Consider the following 26193-nt stretch of genomic DNA (forward strand, 5'->3'; position numbering starts at 1 on the left):
AAAATTAAAATCTGCCAACAAACTAGTATGAAGCAGAGTACATCACATGTAAATCATAGTACATTTTAAACAAATGTGGTGCATGTAAATCACGTACTGGGTTGTAGACTATATATTTAAGTTATTCCACAAAATCGAGTCGTACATGAGCTGATAGCCGATGAGGTGCATAGCGCAGAGTTGGCTATAAGTCATGTACGAGGAGATTGAGTGGAATAATTGTTTTATTCTATCCACATTCACTGGATTTTGAGAAACGGAGCTTTTTTTTTTTTTCATTTTTTGCAAATTCGATAAATAAAAATTTTATACAAAACATCCAAAATCATTTCTGTTTAGAATGTAAACAAACCAGCAAAATGACAGTAGCAATTTGTGGAAAATGCTATAATGATGATTCTTGGAAAAAAAAAAAAAAAAAAGACTTTTTTTTTTTCTTCCATATTTTGTTACTTTTTTTTGGGGGGGGGGGTTGTTTTTGAGTAGTTTTTATTTAATTCTCTGTTGGTTCAGCAACACGCTCTGCCATTTTTCTTTTTCTTTACTCATGGTATATGAGCTGATATCCTAGTAGTAGCGTAGCCAATCAGAGTGCACGATTGCTCATATGCAGTGAATGTGGATAGAATAGTTTTGGTTACTACATTTCTCTGGATGGTGTACATACAGTACCCAAGCAACAGCAGCAGCACTCACTCTACAGCCACAAGAGACACGCACTCTAAGGGACATGAGCAACATGCAAGTGCGAATGTAGAGTATGTTGTATGGTTTGTTTATCTTGGTGGTTATGGTGAGGACAGCTCTTTAAAGTCCAGCCGCGGAGAGACTGAAGTAATTCATAAAGGTTTTGGATAACTTTGCTGCAGGGTGACCGAGTGGAGGAGATTCTCATACAGGCAGTGGGATCGATGACTGGTCTCAGCTCCACTTACTGTTCTACTACTTTAATCTGCCCACAAAAACAAAGCTGCTCACACATCCTGGTTTTATTTCTCTTGATACTGACTTAAGGGAGACCTGAAAAAGAGCTTACACTAATCCTTGTTCCCTTTCTGTCGTCCTCTGTGTGTCTCCTGCCCTCTCTGACAGCAGCCTTTTCATTCGGCTGTGTGAGAGCTTACGCTCATGTACCTGATTACCTGATATGTACTTTTTTCAACCACCTACTAAATGTCCTACCTGTATTCTTCATTCAGTGTCAAAGGTGTTGGTATAATTGTATTGATTTAGCGGTTTAACATGGAGTGTGGGATCCAGGGCAGATATGATGTATAATTTTTTTTTTAAATTAATTAATTTATTTTTAACATTGTATGTGGTAGGTCATAAGCTGTAATTTTGCAGCACTGCAAACTGAAAACCTGCCACTGACATGTCCTGGTGTTCACTGTAGGTATCGGTTAAGTGGTCTGATTCTCCCCAGCCTGAAGGACTGGTTTGAGGGTACATTTGGTGCCAACTTGCAACATAAAACCCCAGCTACAGTAAGTCTGCACTTCCCTGACTTGGTCCTGGTCAGAAATGTGTGTGCGCGCGCACACATAACTCTCTCTCCTGTCCCAGGCCACTTTGAATGTGAGTGCGGTCCCACCCCCTAACCTGAACGAGCTGTTTGTGGAGGAGGTAAAGGCTGCCGGTGTGGCCCTGTCAGCTGACCCAGAGGACCGAGTGTTCCGCTCTCATGGTAACGAAAGAAAATGCCTTGCCCAGTCGTTTTTAACAAAAGCCACATGAATCAGAAATGTTTTAGCTGAAACAGAGGGCTTTACATGGATAGATATTAGTGTCTATTTTAGTGTGTCCTAGGCTGACGTGTATTAGTGGGAATGAGTCTTTCTGTTCTGTAGTGGTGTAACAGGCTCTACGTCTCCCCACAGGTCACTGCCTACATGAGATCTTTGCTCTGAGGGAGGGGAGAATTGGCAAAATACCAGACCTGGTTGTTTGGCCAAGTGAGTATTTTAAAGATTGTGTATGTTTGCATGCACACATGAATGCACATGCATTGCTGGGATCTTTGTTCGTATAAGAGCACGACAGTGGGAAGATTTAGAATAAACTGGATCAACAGTTTGCTAAACACTAAAATAATACAAAACAGCTCCAAGGTCCCCATTTTGAACCTGACCTTGGGTTACTGTGTGTGCAGTGTTGTACATGGTTTCCCCATGTCCATATGGGTTGCTTCCAGGACCAGTGTTTCCATGATCCGCTCCAGAGCTACTGAGATCCTGACCAGGATAAAGGGATTACTGAAAATGAAATGAATGAATACAAAATTGCTATTCCTTTTTTTTAAAAAAAAAAGGGCAGACCCATCTGTTCCTAGCAAACTCACTTCATTCCACTACATACTTGACCTAGTATGACTTTAGTAGATTGCAGATAGTAGATTTACAATCCCATAAACGAGGGCCTTCCATTTGCTTTGCAGCATCTGGAAATAATGTAGTCTGATGGTGAATATGCAAAAGCATAGGCACATGTCCATTCAGTTTTCTTAACGGTTAAAATTATGAATTCATTTAGCAAATCCTGGTTATTCAGCTTGGCTTTCCTCAGATTTCTCAAGACTCGAAGACGCACCTTCCTCTCCCACATACTTCCACTTCATCAGAATGTTATGATTCGAATGTAACTTTATCATAACTTAAAACGAGGACTATTTTTCATAGACATTTTCGCAGGACACAATCTGTAACGCTGTTATTAGAGATGATGATAATTCCTGGCGGCACGGTGGTGTAGTGGTTAGCGCTGTCGCCTCACAGCAAGAAGGTCCTGGGTTCGAGCCCCGGGGCCGGCGAGGGCCTTTCTGTGCGGAGTTTGCATGTTCTCCCCGTGTCCGCGTGGGTTTCCTCCGGGTGCTCCAGTTTCCCCCACAGTCCAAAGACATGCAGGTTAGGTTAACTGGTGACTCTAAATTGACCGTAGGTGTGAATGTGAATGGTTGTCTGTGTCTATGTGTCAGCCTTGTGATGACCTGGCGACTTGTCCAGGGTGTACCCCGCCTTTCGCCCGTAGTCAGCTGGGATAGGCTCCAGCTTGCCTGCGACCCTGTAGAAGGATAAAGCGGCTAGAGATAATGAGATGAGATGATAATTCCCATAATGAAGGAAGCACAGTAATGCACACTGCTGACAGGTGACAGATTTGTGCCAACTCAGCAACTTTGAGATGGCCTATAAAGTCTGTGATTTTGGAGGTCATAACATCTTTTCTTAATGTGTGCTTCTGCTCAGCTTCTGCTTCATCTACAATTACTAAGTCTACTCCAAAGACTTCGGTCTGGAAAATCTACCATCAGGCACTTGAACAGCTTGTTTTTAGTATTTTAGTAGGTGTTTTAAAATTTTTTTTTTTAATATGACAAATTCGAACAATTCCGCTGCTTAGTATAATTTTCTCCATTGGCGTGAACACGGCTTATCAGCAATTTATTAAACTCCTGCAGTATTCACAGAAGCGTTTTATATTTTTTTCCCTCTCTTGACATGCTGCAAGGTGTTCAGAGCACTTATATGTTGCATGCATTTCATATAAGGCATTTGCATAGTCCTTCTTGTTCTGTCTTTATGGCTATACTTCTGTAACAATATGGTCTGTTTCATTGTGTTGGGATTTAACAGTATACGACTCCACAAGTTTTGCAAAGAGTTGCACTGGATGTCTTTGTGTGTAGTGTATGGTATGAGAGAGAGCTCCAGGCATGTTGTAAAAGGGTTCATCTCCAGCTAGCTGCATCAGCAGGTAGGCTGCTCATTAATATTCATGAGCGCACGCTTTAATGAGACGTCTCGGAAGGAAGTTTGACATCGAATAAAATGCTGGCTGTTTGAATTACTGCTCTCAGATTGGTGGATCTATTTCACCATGGAAATGAGCTCTGAGCGCTGGATCAGACTTGATTAGTGGAGTCCCAAATGGGCAGAAAACCCCTCAGCCCTCATCACACTGAGCTCATGCAGGAAAAGGCTGTTGTGATTCTGACAACCAGAAGGATGAGCTAGACAGTTCGGCTGATGTTTAATCTTTCTTTCTTCTCGACACGGTTGTCTTTGTGCAGTTCAGTGCTTATTCTCTTTACTTTGGCAAATCCCAGAATACAGAAGGAAGAAAAGATACTGTACTATATAAATGTATCCCCTCGAGTGTTTGGTTTTTCATTTGAGGTAGACCTGCATCTCATTAGAGCTAAAGATCAAGTCCTTCATTAGGCAGAGTTACATGATCTGTAAGCTTGCAGAACAGCAGAGTTGACTGTGCTGTGTCTGCGATTGTGTTCCATAATTGGCTGTACCTTTTTAAGAGTTTTGGATGTCCAGCACTCCTAAAGTTCATTCCTTTCCCCTTTATATGGATGGGGTACGTCTTAAAGTTTCGGCATTGCAGGCTAGTGAATAAGCAGCACTAATGCGGACGGAAAAAGAGGCGGGTTCATGCTGCTGGTCCAGTGTGGGATGTTCCCTTCCTTCACATGTATTCAGGGTGCACATGGCCAAAGACTCTTATTGGCTACAGATGGAAAGCATTGATCCCGCCCTCAGAGAAGGAGGAGAGACAGAACTCCTCCTTTTTCTTTGTCCTCCTACTTTGTCTCCAACTTCTCACACAATCAAAAGAAATGTCTCGTGTCTTTTTTTTTTTTTTTCTGATAAAGTTTGGACATGGTTGTGCCTCTATAATAGGCTATCATGTGTGTGTTATGCCCTGTACAGGCTGTCACGATGATGTAGTGAAGATTGTGGAGCTGGCCTGCAAGCACAATGTGTGTTTGATACCATATGGAGGTGAGCACTCAACCCAGAACACGAGTTAAAATCTGCTTTACCTTGTGAAACTGCTGACCTGTTCCTTTTTATGAATTTTACTAAATAAAGTGCACCAAGTCTCTGTCTTTCTCTCTCCGTCAGGTGGTACGAGTGTGTCCAGCGCTCTAGAGTGCCCCCCAGAGGAAGTTCGATCCATTGTCTCTCTAGACACCTCTCAGATGGTGGGCACACACACAGAGTGACCATTTATATGTACATGATGCCAACTGAATTTGGTTTGAAAGCTCACATGAAGCTTTGTATAAGCCTGATAAAGGCTTGCATGTTGTCTGTGAGGACTGTATGCTAACGCTAATTTATGTAGCGTTTGGGGCCTGCACTCAGCTCTCTCTTGCGCGCTCTCTTTTTCTCTGAGCTGCTGACCTATGTCAGAGGTCATGAGGTCGGGAGGGTGGGACATGAAAGGCAACGGATGCCAGGAGTGGCTGGTTTATGAGCTCAACCAGATGATTGATTGCTGAGAGTGGAGCTCATGCTGAGAGCATTCCATATCGTGAGCAACATTTGACCCTGGCAGGGAATTGTGGGATTGGGCCATAAAACAGAGTTAACTTTTTAACCCTGTGACGGGTGCCATCGTAGCATGATTAGAATGTCAATAGACCTCTATTTTATAAAACAACAATGGCTTCTATTCATTATTTTTAAAGTAGCTAACGTTCAGATCAAACAATTCCAAAAGCTCAGGCAAACAGTCCTTTTACTATAATACTTCCTGTAATGCTCATTTCTGAAAGACTTTCCTTAGCACAGGCATGATAGGAAATATTACATGGAATGTCAGATTTTTTTCCTAATCACTCCAGGTTTGGCTCGTAGCCCAGGTCATATGGTCGGTCTGTCCTTCAGCTTCTGTGGAAAATACTGCCACCTGACCCGTGTGCTTTCATTTTTCTTATCAAAAAACAAGCTTTTTTTTTTTTTCCCCCTCCCTGAAGGTTTACATCTTGGCTTTAGTTTTTGTCCTGTACGTTTACCCCATCTCTCACACTCTCTCTCTCTCACACACACACACACACACACACACACACACACACACACACACACACACTGTCTTCTTAAGCACACTAAGCCCAAACAACTGGACTGAATTTAAGGACTGTAATTCAGACAGATGGACAACTTTATGGAGTAGTGCAGACAGACACTGATATACACTGTCAACACGAGCACATTTTAATCAAAATCTTACTCTGGCTCTTTTTTGACCCTCTTCGTCTCTCTTCCCCTCTGTCTCCTGCCTTCCCTTACTCTTCTCCCTTTCTCTCTGCTTTTTCTCTCTATCACATGTCTGTATTACAAGTCTGCTTTTAATTTCTTGGTAAAAGGGTTTAACAATTTTATGACATTAGCTTGCTTTTATTTTTTTCCTTCTTGTTTTTTTTTTTTTTTTTCCAGAACCGAATATTGTGGATTGATGACAAAAACCTAACGGCCCATGTAGAGGCTGGCATCATTGGCCAGGATCTGGAAAGGCAGGTTAGTGGCTAGTGTGACTTTGTTTTCCCTGAGCATCTGAGTGTGCAGCTATCACTCTGCACATTTAGTTTCAACATGTGGATTGAGTGGCAGAGACTGGCACAGAGTTGGTGGATTTTTTTTTTTTCATACTATTACCCACACACACACCGAGCAGATGGCACCATCAAACTAATGCAGAAAAATGGCCTCTAGTATAATATAGAAGTGTGTGTGTGATGCATGTTAACAAGCCTATCACACATTCACATGTGGGTGTTTTTGCAGCATTTTGAGTGCACAGATGGCATGCTGTTAAGGAGTGCGTTTCTGGGGGGTTTGGTAATAAAACTCGCGTTGTGTGTATTCACGTCACCTGTGTATGTGGGTGTTTGTTTTCCACAGCTGAATGAGAGCGGCTTTTGCACTGGACACGAGCCTGACTCGATGGAATTTAGCTCTCTTGGAGGCTGGGTGGCTACACGTGCATCAGGCATGAAGAAAAACATCTATGGCAACATCGAAGACCTGGTACACAGTCTTTATCTTCTTTAGCACCCATAAATTTCACATAAATCAGACACGACACGTACATACACGCACTACTTTTTGACAAATATTGAGCATCTTAGACTTATTGTTCTGGACTGAAGCAGGTAACACTTTCATTTTTCCCATCTCATGTTTTCAGTGATTTTGCTTCATTACTGATCGCTTTATTGTTAATTGCTAGGTGGTACATATAAAGATGGTGACCCCTAGAGGTGTGATTGAGAAGAGCTGCCAGGGTCCCCGACTGTCCACTGGACCGGACATCCACCATTTCATCCTGGGTTCTGAAGGTAGTGATGCTGTGTAAGAGAGAGTGTGTATGAAAATGTATTTTTGTGGGCACAATTAACTAGTTTCGAAAGAAACTTACTTTTATCTGAATAGTACAGGAGTCAAAATAAATATATTACCTTTTGGTTACCAAGATTGATGAGCGTTCACTCAATACTGCACAATTGTTCACAACAGCGTGATGAAATCAAACCTCCATATCCACTTGTGATGGTACATCCGTAGTGGACTAGCAATCATCAACACTGGAAAATTAAGTTTGAGGTTGTGTACTATTAAATCCTGGATTGTGCGAACGATAAAGCATGAAACACTGGACCCTTCTTTCTGGACTTTTCTAAATGGCAGGCACGGTGAGCTGGAACGCTGTTTCACTGCACGCACTAATTAGTTGCGAAAAGTTTCAGGCGAACATTTTACTTGAAGGCTGTGTTCTTCCCGGTCAGCTTTCCTCAACAGCTAGCATGTAGTCAGGATGTGTCTGGTTTTGAAAAAGTGCTCCTCACAGTGGAATGTCTTCAAACGTTTCAGGAAAGTTCAACTTTTCAGAAAAGCAGTAAGTCACATCAAATGCTGCTTTTATAATCACCTGACCAGTGAGGTCTCAACTCTGGGGGGGGCAAGTGAAAATACCCAAGAGTCTTGTTGGAAAATTAGTCTTGCAGAAGCACACACTTGCTCCAAAGCTGAGGCAGACTTCTCACTGTAGTAGAACTCAATGTTTTTTAAGAGATTTTTTGGGCTTTTTTCACCTTTATTGGATAGGACAGTGTAGAGACAGGAAATGAGCAGGAGAGAGAGAGACGGGGAGGGATCGGGAAATGACCTCGGGTCGGAATCGAACCCGGGTCCCCGGATTTATGGTGTGGCGCCTTATCCACCTGAGCCACGACGCCCCCAGTAGAACTCCATGTTAATGAATTATTATTATTGTTATCATTAATAATACATCTAGTCTAGGTAGCTAGCCCATATAAATAATTAGGTTGTACAATGAGCTCCTTTGTTCCTTCCTATCAGTACACAAATGTGTGATCGCAGACCTGTTCAGGTGAGGTTCAGTGATGAGTACCCCACAGGTTTTTTTTTTTTGGTGTGCTTTTGTATAGTGCAGAATTTTGATATTCAGTGTGACCGGTTACTCCCCTACAAAACCACGGTGTCCTATAGCCAGGTTCAAAGTGTATAGCCCAAGAAGATTTCTTCTGAGGCAGAGTCAGCCACAATCCCACGTCTGTGTCCTTGTACATGCCTGCTGATCACACAACCATACGGCAGTGCTTATTAACAAATACAGCGACTGTTGGCATTACAACTGTGAACATCTGCTAGTGTATGGTGTACACACTCGAACACACACGCATGCATGCGCACAGAGAAAAGTGTGCATGCCCCTAGCAGTCTGCAGGGAGATGGGATGCTGAGTTGGTGTTTGCGTTTGTACTCCTTATAATGGCTGTAAAGCTATAAATGAGTGCTGTAAATTTGTAAATCTGACCTTTTGACCCAAGTAAATGTCCGCACTGCGGATGTCACTGAGCTAATCCCAGCATTTCAGTATTCTTTGGTATTTCAGCAGTTAGGTGTACTGACTCCCAGCTGCCATGCAATATGCACTTTCATGAGTGTAGGATACAGGGCCATGCTACAAATTACAGTACACAGTTCCACTATAAATTGTGATTAAATGCACTGTATACCCAACATGTGAAAATTCCATTCAGTAACAGCATTTTCCAAACACACTTTTGGAAAGTGTTTTGGAAAGTCCGAAGTGTGAGCGTGTGGGTGTTTTTGTATACGGCTCCGTCACTGTGGGTGGTCTCGTGGCCTCTGCATACTGTAGCTCTCTGTTCTACCTGACATTGCCATTCACCTTCTGCTTAAAATCCGCCAGCAGCCCAAACTCTGTGTTCTGCATAACAACATGGCCCTTTCCCTGTTCCACTGTTATTACATTATATTAGCTACCACATTTTAGTCTTGTCAGTTTCCAGGCAACCAAAACATAACACTGGGCAGCATATTGGAGCTTTTACTTACACAGTAGGCTAGCTAATTAAATTTATGATTTGTCCAGCCCTGCTTTACTTTTGGTGCCTTTCAACTCACTCAGATGGTCCTGATTAAATTCTGCTTAGACCGGGTTGATTGTGTCAGAGGTGCAATAGTTTTATGTTGGGTTTTTTTTCACTCTCCTACTTGTGCCTGGAAGGTATGTTGAACAATTATTAATATTTTTTAAATGCATGCATTCATCCATGACCTGAACAAAAGTGCATGAAGTCACTAAGATGACCCTTTTGGAAAACTGGCACATGGTCTGGAATGCTTGTTTGTTTGTGTTTTTGGATGCACCTCCTGTCAGTCATTTTAAAGATGCTCTGCTCTGCCGGGGGGGTTTACGGCGGTATGGCACAGTAAAGCACTGTCGCCTCACAGCAAGAAGGTCCTGGGTTTGAGTCCAGCGGCCAGCGAGGGCATTTCTGTGCGGAGTTTGCATGTTCTCCCCATGTCTGTGTGGGTTTCCTCCAGGTGCTCCAGTTTCTCCCACAGTCCAAAGACATGCAGGTTAGGCTAATTGGTGGCTCTAAATTGACCGTAGGTGTGAATGGTTGTTTGTCTCTGTGTCTCAGCCCTGCGATGACCTGGCGACTTGTCCAGGGTGTACCCCGCCTCTCGCCTATAGTAAGCTGGGATAGGCTCCAGCTTGCCTGCGACCCTGTAGGACAGGATAAGCAGCTACAGTTAACGGATGGATGGGTGCTCTGCTGGTCGCTGTAGATCCTGGAGGCGGAGTTTTGTGAACATGGGCAGGAATCATTCAGATGTTGAACCTGTTAGAGACCTAATCTCGGGGGGCTAAGATTACCTAATGCACTTTTAAATGGACAAAATGTGTATGGCATGGTACTGGCAGAATTTACAGACCCCTTGTTGTCTTGGACCACTAGAGGGCAGCATGCCATGATCCAGTACAGCTGCATGTCCATACCAGACATGTGAATCGTTCAAAAAGTAGTCAAATAGAAGTTGTTTATAATCAGCACCTTACTGCTACCTTTATAAATAAATGTCTTTGTTACATGTTTAATACTCATTTATATCTACACTTTTTTGCTTTTTGGAAATTTTTCTTTTTAATGTAAATGAATGGTAATATAAAACCATTGTTAGGAGTGTTGTAATTGTGTTCTAAAGAAGGGCTCAATAAGCTGTAACATTGTTTTGGTAAATATCTACCGAAAGAAGCATTTACAGCTGGCGTATGTTGGCTCTTTTACTTGCTTTGCTGAAATTGTTTTTTTCGTAAACATTTATACCCCCATTAAGAAGACATCTGGATTTTTAAATTGCATTTAAAATGACAGGCGCGTTTAGATGCTAACAAATGAGTCTGTTTCACTTTCCTCTCACAGAAGCAACACAGTAATGACAGAATTATAGCGGGGTTTTATGATGGCGCTTATGAGTATTTACTGTCAACTGGTTAAGATGAAAGTGCAGTAAATGTCCACCCAGTGACTGAGTGTTTATAGAGGAGGCTATTACAGCCATGTGTACTGTATGTATGTGGTAGTAAACAGCCTTACTGGCATCTTTACTGTGTGCTTGAACCCATTTGTTGGTTGTTTTTAGGATATGCTTGCTTCCACAGGTAGAGAAAAGATGGCTTGGAGACCTGTCCCTTTTTTCCTTAACCACAGTTTTGCACAGATGTTTCACACAGCGTACTGAAGTGCAACTTTCATTTTTACACACACACACCAATGTGCTGCATGCCAAAGCAGAGGAGCTTCTAGCATTGAAATGTGTGGGTTTGTTTGTTTTTTTCCTCTCTCTCCTCCCCTCCTCTCTGTCGTTTAGTATATTTTAGCTACAACATTTCCAAAATAAGTTATGGTATTGAGTAAATCACCCCTCCTGGTATTTATCACTGCTACTTTCTGCAGTCATACCACCTATGGGCAGAGCATGCTGGTCTTCCTTAGCTAAATGAACTGGCAACATGAGCCTCAAAGCAGCAGTGGTAGTTGAGCTCTCGGGGGTCGTGGAGCATGCTGGGATCTGGGCTTTAAGGCAAACAGTGTCTCCGGTGTTGGCTTGACACTTCCTTTGATACATACCTGCTTTATTTCAACCAAACTAGAGCTGGTAAATCTCACACAGCCCCCCGGTGTTGGATGAAACCAGATCAGTGAAGTGAAGTGAACACACAGGCCCCACACGTACTCCCGTTTTTGTTTTTTTTCCCCTCAAAAGTGGATACATAGTGCAAACATGCATATCAGTGTATGATTCTAGTTTTTCTGTGGTGCTGTAGTTGATTTCTGAAAACTTTTTTTGCTAGGGTGACAATACTTCCTGTCTTGATGTTGAACTTGCAGTTATGTGTCTGTGTGGTGTGGTGTCATTCAGGTACACTGGGTGTGGTCACAGAGGTGACGATGAAGATCCGTCCAATCCCCGAATATCAGAAATATGGCTCTATTGTCTTCCCAAACTTCCAGCAGGGCGTGGCTTGTCTGCGGGAGGTGGCTAAACAGGTAACATCTAATAGTCTAATAACTAATTCAACAGCCATCTGTTATGTGATCATATACAGTGACCTTAATAAAAATGAAAAGAAAACTCAAGAAATACTGGATCCAGTTTATCCGATGGGAAAACCCATCACTTGGTCAAATTTTGACATTTTCTACTATATAGGGTGTACTATCAAAAACAAACAAACAAAAAAAGCCTGATTCCAGTGTAGCAAAAGTTATTCTGTGATAGTAATTTGAAATGAGAGTGTGTCCAAAAATAACCCACGCATTTGTTTTCCTTATTTTGCCTTAAATACGTTCCTTAATATATATCAGTCATCAAAATAGTATATTGTAAAAGGATCTATAAAAAAATACGACAACTATCTGGTTGCTGTGCGTCAATTTAAATTTATTCATCAAGTTTCTGCAAACTTGATTTTCTGTTAAGGTGATGGTACCTTAAAATTTTTGCTAATTTCTCTGGATTTTGGACCAAATTTAACAAATGACTCCTTATTACAAATATAATTAACTGTCAGTTTAGAATATCCGATAAAACAACTTTTAGTTTTTTGATCAACTGGACTCATTTTGCAATGACGTGCCCCGTAGTCCTGGAAACTAGAGGCTTTCCTAAACTGAAATATGTCTCTTTTTTTTTTTTTTTTTTATGCATGTATCTCAATCACAAAGTTATAGCATTTTAAAATCTGGTTACTCCTAAAAGTAACAAAGCAGAAAATTGAAATTCAAGATTCCACTCAAACTGAGGTGCAGGATCATCACAGGCAGTTTGAGATTTCTGATCAGATTATAAATAGAAATGATTAGGCTCCTGTCTGTTTTTGCTGTGGTCTATAACAACTTGATTAAAGGCTGATATTCACTGGCTGAGTAAATGTTTAATTGCGAGGGTTTTTGTTAAATCCTCCACTGGCCAAAAGGCCCGAAGGAGGATTATGTCGTGGCGAAGTCCGTCTGTCCGTCCCGGAAAGGGTTCTCACCTTCTGAAATCAACTCCTCTCACGATTTTTGGAGGAATTTCATGAAACTTGGCAAAAGTCTTTGTTATAGGACAGTAATACGCATATTGCAATTTCGTTTGCAATCTATTGTAGTGGGAGATATTGTGCTCTCGGAGCACTCTTGTTTTAGAAATAATTTTGTCTCAGTGGGCAAATGCTAACGTGGTGGTTTACTGTAGATAAAAATCAAGACTAGCTAGAAGGCCCTTGACGCATTGGTATGATTTATACCCAATTTATACAAGTATCCTCTGACTGAAGGACAATCTGAACATATTATAGTTTGTCTGAACTACTGAGGGATTCACTCAAAATTACAAATAAAAGAATGAATCAAGACAAAAAATGTATTTTCTTTACTCTGTGAATTGTTAGGCCAGCAGAGAAAGCTTTGCTGGCTTTGAGAGTTTGCCAGTGATGGCACTGTTATTGATGACTATATGTTCTAGCTCTGTGCAGCTCTGCTCATTATGAGAGCATAAATTAGCTCTGAGCACAGCAGACGATGAAGATATCGATCATGCTGTTTAGGATGTGTGAGTTACAGATCCTTTCCCAAACTTTTCCCCCAGGACTCTCAGTAGCCTGAAGCAGCTTTTCAGTATAACAGTGAAATAGGCCGGCTCTTAGTGCACCATTTGGGCGATGCGCTGCCATGTTTTCAGCCTTTATTGATTTAAACATTTAAAAGGACAGATTTAATGACAAAAGAATTGTGAGCCTCTTTCTACGAATTTCCTACAGATACACTCTGAGTGGTTTTCTTTAATTGCAAACTAAGACAAAGTGGTTTAAGAGTCTCAAGTGTTCGAATGACTTTATAGTACAATATTTAAAACTAGTAGGTGAAAATGGGCACAAATCCTAAGGCACTGATGTTCAGTTTCTCTGTGTTTTAGAGATGTGCTCCAGCTTCTATTCGACTGATGGACAATGAGCAGTTCCAGTTTGGTATGTTTTTTTTTCCCCAATCAGAAATGAATAATGAAATATTAATGTTCTACATTTCAAACTTCAGTGATATTTTACAAAATTATTTATCACTGAAATAGAGCAGAAATTAAAAAAAAAAGTAATTAAAAAATGTGTAAAAAATTATAATTTTATAATAAAATTTTTATATCAGTCTGATTCCAGTTGTAAAAAATATTGACAATACACAGCATATCTCAGGAAAGTTTATTGTGGCATATTATATCATTATCACATTGTCATATACAGTACCAGTCAGAAGTTTGTACACCCCTACTCATTTATAGGTTTTTCTGTATTTTGACTATCTTCTACGTTGAGCAATACTGAAGACATCAAAACTATGGGAAAAAAAACCCATCTGGAATTATGTGGTAAACAAAAGTGTTAAACAAAATATGTTTCATGTTTTAGATTCTTCAAAGTAGCCACCATTTACCTTGGCACTTTACACTCTATTGGCATTATCTTAACCAGCTTCATGAGGTAGTCACCTGGAATGCTTTTCAATTAACAGGTGCCTCGTCAAAAGTTAATTAGTGCGATTTCTTGCTTCCTTAATGTGTTTTGAAATCAAATGATAAATAATGACAATAATACAGTAAATAGCCCTATTCCACAACTGTAGTAATCCATATTATATTAAGAACCGCTCAACCAAGTAAAGAGAAACAGCATCCATCATCCATTATTTTAAGACATGAAGTGACCTTTTTTTTAAATTAACAAATTATAAAAAAAACAAAACAAAAAACATTGAATTAGAAGGTGTGTCCAAACTTTTGACTGGTACTGTATCGGTATTAAAGTGCACATTAGGGAATGGTTTGAAATTAAATAAATAATAGCATGTGTTGAAATTCAAATTTGCACTGTATAATAGCTTATTTTTGTAGTACTGATTTTTTTGAGTGTGTTTTGTGTCACACCCCAGTTAAATTCATGAATTTTGCTTTTTAAATCTTTATTATGGAAAGTGCTGGAGCATTGAACTTTGCTGAGTTTAAAAATCACGAGAAATATCGGGAATGGATGTCACTGGAGGTCAGTGCTGCATCCAGCAGCCTTTCTGTATTAGCCTTTTCATTCGAAGCTTGACGAAGCTGTTATTGATGTTTTGGATGCTGCAACGGGACCCATTATTAATGAGGCTTTAGTTTGGGCTTGGCATCTTGACTAAAATCAAAAGAAATGAAATAAAAACAAATCAGTTTTCTCATCAGGGAAGCAAAAGCTGGTTTTGGTTTTAAAATCTGTTGCAACATACTGTATCTGCAGTTTTGTTTGTTGTATCATTAGTCAAGAAACAAGGCGAAATAGAAGTGCGCATGCAAATGTGTGTAGAGCGGTTACTATGGTTCCGGGGTAATTGGAAGACTGACGGAGGAATATTATCCCTACAGGACTGAATATACAGCAGGCTATCTGATTATCAGTCACAGAAATTACGGCATGATGATATACAAAGACACAATATGGCTAAATGTCAGTCTTTGAGAATTATTCAGTGAATTAAATTTGCATGAAATAAAAGGATTATGTTGTTTAGATAAACTATAGGATAGTAAAGACTGTTGTCGTGTCCTTTAGGTCTTTAAATCTGATGGTGAGGCACAGATATAATCAGTAAACACCCTCACATGTTTACTGGTTTGTCTTAATGATTCACATGCTCAGTATACTTAGCTGGATCTGTATTTCGGGCCCTTATTTCACCTCCGCTCTGTCTATGAAAACAAACTAGTGTTGTATGTGCAAGATGCTTTGTTTAATTGCCTGTAGCTGATGCATTCTGTGTTTTCTCGTGCATCAAGCAGTTTAATTTTGCATGGTATAATTCATCTACAGAGGCCGCCTCAATTCGCTGTCTCGTCTAAAGTTAAATCGATCATTATCTTGCCAGCTGAGCAGCCGAACAAGCCGGCACACGATCCAGGAACAATGAAAAATGGCCTTGGCAACAATTAAGCTTCCAGCATATTGACGTCTTAGAGTATTGTATGTGGATATATGAAGGAATCTAAAGGGTTAGGAGATATCAGAGGAGAAAAAAAAAAAAGTTCCTCAGTCTCTAGGGACCTCATTAACTCTCCCTGCAGTCTCACATTTTCACCAACGGTGCACTTCTCCTTCTCCGCCAAAGAGAGAGTGAGAGAGAGAGATTAGCAGCAGAGAGAGATATTCAAACCCTCATTAATAAAAGCTTCTCTTTTCCTAATTATGAGACCACAGAAATGGAGGCTAGTATGCTTTAAGATAAGAAGACCTTTATTATCCTACAATGGGGAAATTTCCTGTGGATAGCAGCAGAAGAGGACATATCAAGCCACACAAGTTTTATATATATATATATATATATATATATATATATAAAAAAGAAGTAGATGAAACACACTTATTGCACCTCAGGTGGTCGTAATTGCAAAAGATAAAACGGGAAAAAAAATGCAACAACTCTTGCCAGACATACAGATGTGAGTCTGCTGTGAGCCGTGCTGGTTGTACAGCCTAACAGCTGCAGGAAGGAATGATCTGCGGTAACGCTCCTTCACACACTTAGGGTGGAGCAACCTCCCGCTGAAGGAGCTCTGCAGTCCAGTGAGTAAGTCCTGTAGGGGGTGGGATTCGTTCTCAATCATAGTTACTGAAATTACACATGTCCTTACGTTCCTTTGTTTCTTTCTCTCATTTTTTTTGTCTTTCCGTGATAGTTGAATTAAATCCACATTATTATGAAGGCAACCTTTTAGTCGACTTTATTCAAACGTTGTCACCTTGTTCTTAAATTGTAATTAAATGTTTTGAGTTTTTACTAAGCTATACCCTTCACTGGTATGATTGGAAATTTTTATCATTAAAATTGTGGTTTTTGGTCAGTGGTTCTCAGGCGATAAATGTTTGTATGAAGAGTTTGTAAAGGCTGTTTTGCCTTTTATAATTGCACGCATGTTTACACGGAGCACTCTAATTAGAGATCCATATCAACACTTTTCCTAGGCATTTGAATGTCAGGTTTCTTGCTCTCAAACATTTTTCACTATTTTGACAAACTCCACTTAGAAAACTTGTAGTTATTCTTTTATATCCTGGCTGATGAGTAATTGAGTAAGTCGTATTTCAAAAAGAGAGACTTAAAAGGGTCAAAGGAGAGCAAGTGTTTGAGAGCTGCCCCTCAAGGTAGGTGGGTGTGGATGGATTGATGAAAGAAAAGGAGGGAAAGTGGAATGTACAGAAGTGAAGTGACAAGTGAACTCTCTGTAGACTGTCCCCTGATGTTTTCCCCCCTCCTCTGTGTGGGAGTATGAGAGATTGATAGCCTTCCCCTCAGCTGTGGCCGCTCACTTTTGTTTGTCCGCGGTGCTTTGTGCGTCCATTCCGAAATAAATCAGTGTATGTAAGGGAGACTTACATTGCAGTGTGGAAAGCATTTCCTCTCAGTCAGAGGCTGATATATGGCCCTCAGGCCTCGGCGTCTCTGCTGCTGTACTCTTGCTCACTCTCCCCCATTCGTTACGCTGCTATTGTTCAAACCGCAGATCAATCTGGCCCGCTAAGCTTGCGTGGATGAAAGTGGGCCGCAAATGGGTGGCGAAAATACGACCTTCATTTATCTCTTGCTTTTAATGAGTCAAAAGCTGATGTGAGAGGTGTTGGACTACTGGAATGAGATTTTATTATTATAGTGCTTGGCTGATGGTATGTTGATGATTTGTGGGTGTGTTTATGGCCTTCCAGGTCACGCTCTTAAGCCTCAAGTGTCCTCCATCTTCACGTCGTTTTTGGATGGGCTGAAAAAATTTTACATCACAAAGGTAAAAGACACAAGTATCCTGCATCTTTTATTGTTCTTGTTGCTTTAGCCTCATCATGGAGCCTCACTTGCAATTAAATTCACTTTATCCAACAGTTTAAAGGCTTTGATCCCCATCACCTGTGTGTGGCCACTCTGCTGTTTGAAGGAGATCGGGAGAAGGTGTTGCAGCATGAGAAACAGGTTTACGACATTGCTGCCAAATTTGGGTAAGATATTAGCGTTCTAAAGTCTTTGGGCATCTGATGCAGGGCCAAGCTTGGCGATGGAACACCTCGGGATTGCTAATATGCTTTTAGAAGTATCTGGAGTGGCACTGTGAGGGGTGTGACATCAGAAATGTGCTAGTTCATGAGATTTTTAACTTGGGACCAAATTTGCATGCTTCAAGACCACTTTCCGTGACCAAAATAGAATTTTTGCAATTTATGATAAAACTTTGATATAAATAGCCTACTTCAGCCTAATACACTCTTTGCTACTGACTGAATATTTTATCTATAACAAATTAAAAAAAAGACAACTCATTTGTTGCTACTATATATGTATCGGACATTTGACACCGACCATAGGCTGGATCTAATGACCGCAGAATATCATATAATTATAGAAACAATAAAATTTCTAGCACAGCTTGTGACCAAAATCACCAAATGTATGAGTGTTTGTATTGGCCCCCAATGGCACTATGTTCTAGATGGTCACACATGAGTGAACGTCCTCACCAGAAGGTACGTTGGCTTTTCCCACAGCGAGCTGATCATTTCTACCACTAAAATATTGACTTTAGGAGTGAAAACTAATTGTATGTAATTACAAAAATCTAATGCTCTGAGCTGCCAGTTCATACATGACTTTTAAAGCCACAGCTTGATCATATCTTCATTTTAACCTCACCCCCCACACCCCACCCCTTTTAAAGGGGAACAGAGGGCAATATATAGAGTAAATATAACAATAAAACACACATTAACGAACCTTATTCAAGACTTACAAAAGTTTTTTGTTCTAAGGTTGGAAAGTTAGTGTTTTGAAAGTAGCTCGAGCAAACTATTTCCGCAGTTTGAACAGCCCGCCATGATATTAATTTTATCCAATCAGAATGCACGTTCATTTTCTCTGCGTAACACTCATGACGCATGTATGTGCCCAGTTGTGTTGGCTCATTGAGGTTGGGAATAGCACGTGTGAAATACCTGTTTCTGCCTCTTGCGACGATTTAGCAAGTCCACGGGTGGCGCGTATCTCATTGCAGCAAATAAATTCTGCTGGACTCGTGAGCAACTCCACGTTACATTTTCCGCACGAGCACCACGCCGTGTCACCTGCACGCAGACGCTCTGCCCCACGCTCGCCATGCCCATGGTCAGCGTCAGTCTCATCCTCGCCGTCATCCGAGCTTTCTTCTCTTATTTCATCACCGGAGTCGAGAGTACCTCTCCTAGGTTCAAACTGGTACCCTTCTAAGCCATAGCCTGCTTGCAGTGTGTCTTGCGGGATCTCTTCGTATGATTCGACAGAGCTGTCGCTTTCACTTGATGTGCCCGACGCCATGATTACACGCTTATCTCCTCTATTTCGGAGAGTTCCGCTAGTGCAGTGGGTAGCGCTGGCGTCACGGTCTTTTAAAAATGGCGACTCTTGTGCGGTTTAGCGTATAAAGTATTATATTTACAATTACCAAGATATTTCGTTGTTTTCTAGTATATAAATTTGATAGAATACTTAAGAATACGTTACTTTGTCACATCAGCAACCGTATATATTATATTTTGTACCCCTTTAAACACACGTGCACCACTTTTTGTCAGGATACACCCACCTAAATGTTCTTAGTTATTTTAACTAAAAATAAAAGCTGAGCTATACATTATGCTTTATTTTTGCCCCTGCATACGGTACCTGTCAAGTTTGGACATACGGTCTTCTACTTCGGTGTTTTTTTTCTTTATTCGTATTAAGACGTTTCATGTCTTAAAGTAACAATGGACTGTCATTTCTCTTTACTGAGTTGAGTGGTTCTTGACCTATGGATTACTACAGGGCTCAACATTTAACTTTTTAATCCACTTGTCCAATCAGAAAAGCAACAAGATTTTTCACTTGTCCTGAACATTGACTTTTGTATTTACTAGTTCAGTGAAAGTGGTTAACAAAGTTTATCAAAAAGTAGGTATGGATATGGTAATTGTTTTAATGGTTTATAATTTTTCAATAAAACTCAAACTTCAACTGTAACAATAGACAAAAACTATCCAGTGCCCCATTATGGTGCATGTGTTGCAATGCCCCATTACCTGATCTGCAGTTTTAAGCATAAGACTCATCCAAATTCAGAGCTTCTGGAGGAAATGAAGTGAAATCTTAATTAATCCAGTAAAACTTGACGTATAAACTTAATTTAATGAAATGAAACCGAAAGCAGACAAGTTGGACGTGATAACGGTGATAGAATCACGTGGTGAATGAAAACAAACCATAAGTGAGTTTGGCACTGTCGTAAAATTCCTGCAAAATATTTTTCGACATTTGTGATCATTAATGTGAACCACACAAAAGAAAAATATGTATGTCTGAATGAAATTAAGATTCACTAGAGGGATTTATTTCATTGAGGTATTTGATCATTTCTCTGATTTCAATGAATTCAATGTCTAATAATCTATAATTAGATATTATGACGTGATTATTTTTACACACGCACCTGCTGTGCTCGGCTTCCCTGGAATTTCGTAAACAATAACGCGGCCGAATCACTGAGGTGATTGAACTCGGTTTTTTTTTTTGCAACTTTATTGATGTAACGCTTGAATAATTACTTTAAAAATTGTGATTTTCAACAAACATTCAACTCGTCCCGTCCGACAGGCAGATCCGGATTTGACTTGCCTGGACCAAACATTTGGTTGTCCCAGACAGTCAGACTACCGTTAATGTCAAGCCCTGTACTGGGCTGTTTGAGTAGGGCTATTTACTGTATTTTTTATTATTTACTGTTTGATCTCAAACACATTAAGAAGGCAAGAAATTGCACTAATTAACTTTTTGACGAGGCAGCTGTTAACTAAAAAGCATTCCAGGTGACTACCTTATGAAGCTGGTTAAGATAATGCCAATAGTGTGCAAATATGAAATGTATTGGGGTGTCCAGAATTTTGACTGGTATTGTACGTGATCACAAAAATAATCTTCAGAAAGTGTTCAACAATTTACACTTTTTTTTTCTGAAGTGGATGTGTGTAAACATCATTTAGTCACACGTGAAGGCCTTGAAACTTGAAAGTTTAAGACAGACTTCATTATCACAAGAACCAGCCAGACTGAGTTCCTTCTGTAAGCCTGAAGAGTTATTCACTGTTACCCCTTTTCCACCAAATCAGTTCCAGGGCTGGTTCGGGGCTGGTGCTGGTTCACAACTCGTTCAACTTACAAGCCAGCTGAGAACCAGTTTGCTTTTCCATAGCTCGCAGTGCTAAAGGAAGCCACGTCATTACGTCGCTGTATACGTCAGTTACGTCGTTGTATACGTCAGTTACGTAGCTGTATACGTCAGTTACGTCGTTGTATACGTCATTACGTCGCTGTATACGTCAGTTACGTCGCTATGTTTGCATAAACCTTGGCACGAATATCGAAGCAAAAACAACACGCAAGAAGAAGCAGCAGCAGCAACAACAATAATAATAATGGATGACTTCGCGTTTGTACAGCTGCTGCTTCTCGTCGCTTAAAAATGGCGATCTTTCGCGGTCTTATTGTTGTTGGTCTTAACAACTCCGCCCCCCCGCTGACGTAAGCGGTTCTTTCCTCTGGCCCAGCAGAGAATTGGTGCTAGTCTGGAACCAGTTTTTCTGGCCCCAGAGTCAGTTCTTTGTCAGTGGAAACAGAAAACCCGGTTCCAAACTAAGCACTGGCCCCGAACCAGCCCTGGAACTGCTTTGGTGGAAAAGGGGCATATGTTGTCCAGATCAGCCTGCAATTTTCACACTTCTGAATAAGATGCTCTGATTGAATGTGATGCAAGATGATGTACCAGAGCCAAAATGCTCAAAAATGTCTGTAAATCATCCAAAAAAAAAAGTTAGTGGTTGGAAACTTCTCTATATGCACAACTGAGTGAGAAATCCACAAGGCAGCAGGACAGATCAGAAGTTGTTGGGGTTTTTTCCATTCATTCATTTATTTATTTATTTATTGGCAATTTGCATGGTAGTTTGATGAGATGGAAAGAAATAAAACTGCGTCTTCTGCACTCAGAGAATCGAGAAATAGTGATGCTCTGAAGACAATCGACTTCATGCTTCTGCATGGATAAAAAAGCCACACATTCACTATTTCCTGCTACTTTTTAGTCTGTGTATTAATACTGCAGAGTGTAATCGAGAGTGCAGAGAAGCCTTAATCACTTTGTGTGTGTCCGCTTGGGTCTGTATGGTTGCGGTACGGCCTGCTGTTTCCATAGAGTCAAGAGTAAATATTTAACCAGCACCGATTGCTATGGGTCATTGGAGTCATAACCTTTAACCCTTGTTGTGACCTTTCTAATTCATTCTGTCATATCTATACCAGCCACAAGCTGTTGTCTTTTCACATTCATCATGGCCTTTTCACTGAAGGAGTGATGGATTTGATTGAGACTTGAGCACAATGTGTGTCAGTGCAGTTGTCAGGGGGGGATGGGTAAATTGATCCATGGATTCTGCCATAATGAGGTTTTTTTGATTAGTTTGGGTAGCAGATATTTAATTAAATGATTATTTTGAATGATCCTGCCAAAAATGGCAAGGACTGCAGGCTGCTTAGTGTGTGCATGTGTGTACAAGTTTGGTTTATGGGTGAGTAAAAGAGCAGGTGAGAATGTGATACAAAATCTCTTGGTCCATTTGTTTTATTTTTAAAAAAATGTTTAATTACATTAAGCATTTGATTCATTGTATTCATTTTTCACATGCGTTTGACCAGGCAAAAATGTTTATTCAGTGCTGTGTGTGTTTTGTAGGGGCCTGGCAGCAGGAGAGGATAATGGACAGAGAGGATACATGCTCACCTTCGTCATTGCTTACCTGCGGGTGTGTGGTGCCTCACTCTCTGCTTTCAGCTAGTACACTGTTAGAAGTGCAGAGATGAGTGTGTTAACAGATGTCGGTCTTTTGTGTAGGATTTGGGGATGGATTATTACGTGATAGGCGAATCATTTGAGACGTCCGTGCCTTGGGATAGGTAAGAGCTGCTTTTTCCTGCTCTCTGTCACATAACTAACTTCTTGTACCAGTGTTGCTTATGTTTCTGACCTGTTGCATTTCCTTTTGTTTATTTCTCACTTTTGTCATCGTTAGGAAATGCCAAACTCGTAATACTCAGTATGTTTACAAGCGCACTAATATTCCACTATTATTCAGAATATGATATGGGTCGTGTAAACAGCATATTCCATTTGGATTTTCCGAAATTGGCCTTATTCTGAACTTGGCATTTTCCAACTAAGACCTGGGCTATGCTGATATTTGTGTTTTAGGAAAGTTCTTTATATGCATCTCAGTTGTGGTTTTTACGGCAGTTTGCGACACACGGCCTCTTGTCTGTTTCTGGTCATGTGCATTGAACTCAAACCAACTTGAGAGTATGCACGGATGGATGTAAATGGGATTATTTGTAGAATATTAATTTTCATTAGCCATGTAAACAGCTTAGTAGGAATATTATCTTGCGGAATAAGGGCAAAATCCTGGAACACGTTGTTTGAGAGATCCACAGGCCCCAGCGACTGGCGGTTTTGTCTGCCTACACAGACGGTCTGCACCGGCTACTTGATTAAAAACGTGCCTTTTTCAAGTGATTTATATCATCTTTGCTGCAAATCCAATTATTCCACCATGAAATTGTCTTCGAGTGGGGTCTAGCCTGACCCGAAGTGACGCCATATTTGTTACTCAATTCTGATTGGCTATGTTGGACCACGTGACCATGCCATAGTGTATGTAGTCATGTTACAGAACCAGGCAGCATACTACAGAAGGTAACTGAGAAAGCCAAACACACAGACATCTGGAGGGAAATTTCATACATGTTTTGCAAGTATTTTACAGGGAAATAGTAATTTATTAGCTGAGAAATGCACCAGAAGTCACCAGAAGGTATGTACATTTCAAAATTTTCTGGGGGGGCATGCTCCCCTAGCATTAGCACGCCTTTGGTATGCCGCCACAAATTCCAGAACCGCCTATTTATTTATTTATTTATTTATTTTTAAAGCTGGCTACTTCAGATTTTCTGGAAAACCCTGGTTGTGCAAATTACTTCAAATAAAAGTCTGAACTAGCAAGAAAACTTAAGCAGTGACTGTTCAGCCTGCCATAGCTAATGATTCTACGAGTCAAGTCAGTTTCTTTGATTAGCATATTTAACAATAGACATTGCAGCAAAGCAGCTTCATAGAAAAATAATGACTTTATACATAAGAACTAATTTTATCCCTAATAAATTTACCCCTAATGAGCAAGCCTACTACCCTATGACAATACTTAAGGGGTGTTCACGTGGCAACTTTTACTCCGGTGTAGCACCGGGGCTGCCCCGTAGAGCGTTCACACGGTACAAAGTTATACCGGTGTAGCCCCTGAAAGCTGCTTAAACCGGTGCAAATCTCACCCTGCTCGGGAGGTGGTTTAAGAAATTTACTCCGGAGTAAATGCTAGTTTGCAGGGCAGCACCGATATAAAATGGGACGTCTGAACGCTACAGGGGTAGACTTGCTACGCGTGAGGAGAGTTGATTACATACGGGCATTGCATAATTTGCATCCTGGTATTTTGCGCTTCCAAAATGGCGAATATCCACAACAGAACTGCGTGTCTTCCAGTGTTGCCAGATTGGGCGGTTTTAAGTGCATTTTGGCGGATTTGAACATATTTTGGGCTGGAAAATGTCAGCAGTATCTGGCAACACTGGTGTCTTCATCCACGTTGTTTTCCCGGCGCTTGGTGATGCCATGACAACCGGGAAAAGGAAGTACGTTTTCACGCATGCGCATATTTCATTTCCACATTATTACTATCGTATAGCACGGTCGCAAAAACTGCCGTGTGAACGCAAGTGGGGCTGCACCGGTGCTAACACGCTTCTCTCTAGTAAGCAGGTTTGTGACGTGTGAACGCTGCACAAAATTTACACCGCTGTAAGATATATCGCAACAAAATACATTGGTGCAGCATCGATGCAAATATGTGCCGTGTGAACACCCCTATAGAGACACAAAATCAGGAATTCTTGTGACTGCAGCTGGAGATTTTTTTTTTATTTTATTTTTTGTTAAACCAAAAAATAAAACCTGCACAGTTCTGCGGTCACATTATGTCTGCAGTATTTGGGAACATATTTACATTTCATTCATCGTCAATCAGTCATTTTACAGTGCAGAGAGCAAGCACCGCTATGGCAGCCAATGCCGCTTTTCCACTACAAACGCGGCTGAGCCGTGCCGTGCTGAGTCGGGCTGAGCGGGGCTGTTGGAGTTGCATTTCGACTACAACCGCGCTGAACCGTGCTGGCTGGAAGTGGGTGGACACATTGGGTGGAGTTAGCGAAAGTGGGTGGACGTCACGTGATGTCGTTAAGCGGCGCAAACAGTGACATCAGTGACCTTTTAAGCGGTAGTCTCACGACCCGAATAGTAAACAATAAACATGGAGGACATGGAGTCGTTAGTGTTGCTGGTCTTGGTGCTGTGGCTTGTAGTCACCGACAACGCCAACAGATACTGGCAAGAGCGTATAGATGAGGCGAGGCGCATAAGGCTTCAGAAATTCTCGTAATTCGTAATTATTCTTCTTCCGGGTTTGCGGTGTTTACAGATCCCAGCGCGCTCGCGGGGCGTGTGTGGGCATGTGAGGACACTCCTCCTCACCAATCAGTGCACAGGGGAGTGTCTGCTCACGCCCCCAACCTCACTCGGCTCACTTTGGCTCACTTCAGCCCCACTCCAAAACGGTGCGAGTTTTAGGGGCTAAGCAGGGCTGAAGCGAGCCAAGTCGTGCTGTTTTTTGGTAGTCGAAACGCGAGCCGTGTCGGGCTGAAGCGAGCTGAAGTGAGCTGAAAAAGGGTAGTGGAAAAGGGCCACAAGTGACATAGAAACAGTGAGTACATTCCGAGAAAAACAAAAACACACTTCCAAAAAATGTTCCATCAAGCAAGACTAAGGCATGGAGAAATGCGTGAACTGGGTGTATATATCTATCCTTGCAAATTCAGACATGGTCCTGGACACACCATTATTTCACAGTGACCACATTATTTCTTTCAACTACACGCCATAACCGTGAAACGCTTCTGCAGTGTTTCAGTGTTTTAAGTTTTGTATGTGCAAGTCGGCTTATTAATTGGGCATCTTCTGGCTTGTGTGAGACTGTGCACCTGCATGTGTATGTTGCAGAGTTTTGGACCTGTGCAGAAATGTAAAGGAGAGGATCGTGAGAGAGTGTAAAGAGAAAGGAGTGCAGTTTCCAGCACTGGCTACATGCAGGTACAATTCACTCTTCCTCCGTCAGTCCACTGATCTGATCTTTACTCTCGGACTGTTGAATCTCTGCTCACCTGCACTTTTGCTTTCCCGATCAGTAAATATGCTATGACTTAGCTGTTCGGAATTTTTATGGAATACAGGTTTGTTTTTTAAAACATTCTCTCTTCACCACATCTGTAGCATATGTGCAGTTGCCTCA

At 41.1% G+C, this 26193-nt stretch overlaps 1 protein-coding gene across 1 annotated transcript in view; it reads left to right on the forward strand.

Moving 5' to 3' along the window:
* Positions 1-26193, forward strand: part of agps (alkylglycerone phosphate synthase) — a 68281-nt gene that overhangs the window by 27933 nt on the left and 14155 nt on the right. The window contains exons 3-17 of the mRNA XM_060930045.1: positions 1397-1487; positions 1567-1687; positions 1881-1955; positions 4722-4793; positions 4917-4996; positions 6234-6314; positions 6699-6824; positions 7027-7135; positions 11556-11683; positions 13593-13644; positions 17401-17477; positions 17573-17685; positions 22476-22545; positions 22635-22696; positions 25905-25994. Of these exons, the coding sequence (XP_060786028.1) occupies positions 1397-1487; positions 1567-1687; positions 1881-1955; positions 4722-4793; positions 4917-4996; positions 6234-6314; positions 6699-6824; positions 7027-7135; positions 11556-11683; positions 13593-13644; positions 17401-17477; positions 17573-17685; positions 22476-22545; positions 22635-22696; positions 25905-25994 (1347 nt within the window). The remainder of the gene's footprint in view (positions 1-1396; positions 1488-1566; positions 1688-1880; positions 1956-4721; positions 4794-4916; positions 4997-6233; positions 6315-6698; positions 6825-7026; positions 7136-11555; positions 11684-13592; positions 13645-17400; positions 17478-17572; positions 17686-22475; positions 22546-22634; positions 22697-25904; positions 25995-26193) is intronic.

This window comes from Neoarius graeffei, chromosome 9 (genome assembly GCF_027579695.1).
Source record: "Neoarius graeffei isolate fNeoGra1 chromosome 9, fNeoGra1.pri, whole genome shotgun sequence".
NCBI lineage: Eukaryota > Metazoa > Chordata > Actinopteri > Siluriformes > Ariidae > Neoarius > Neoarius graeffei.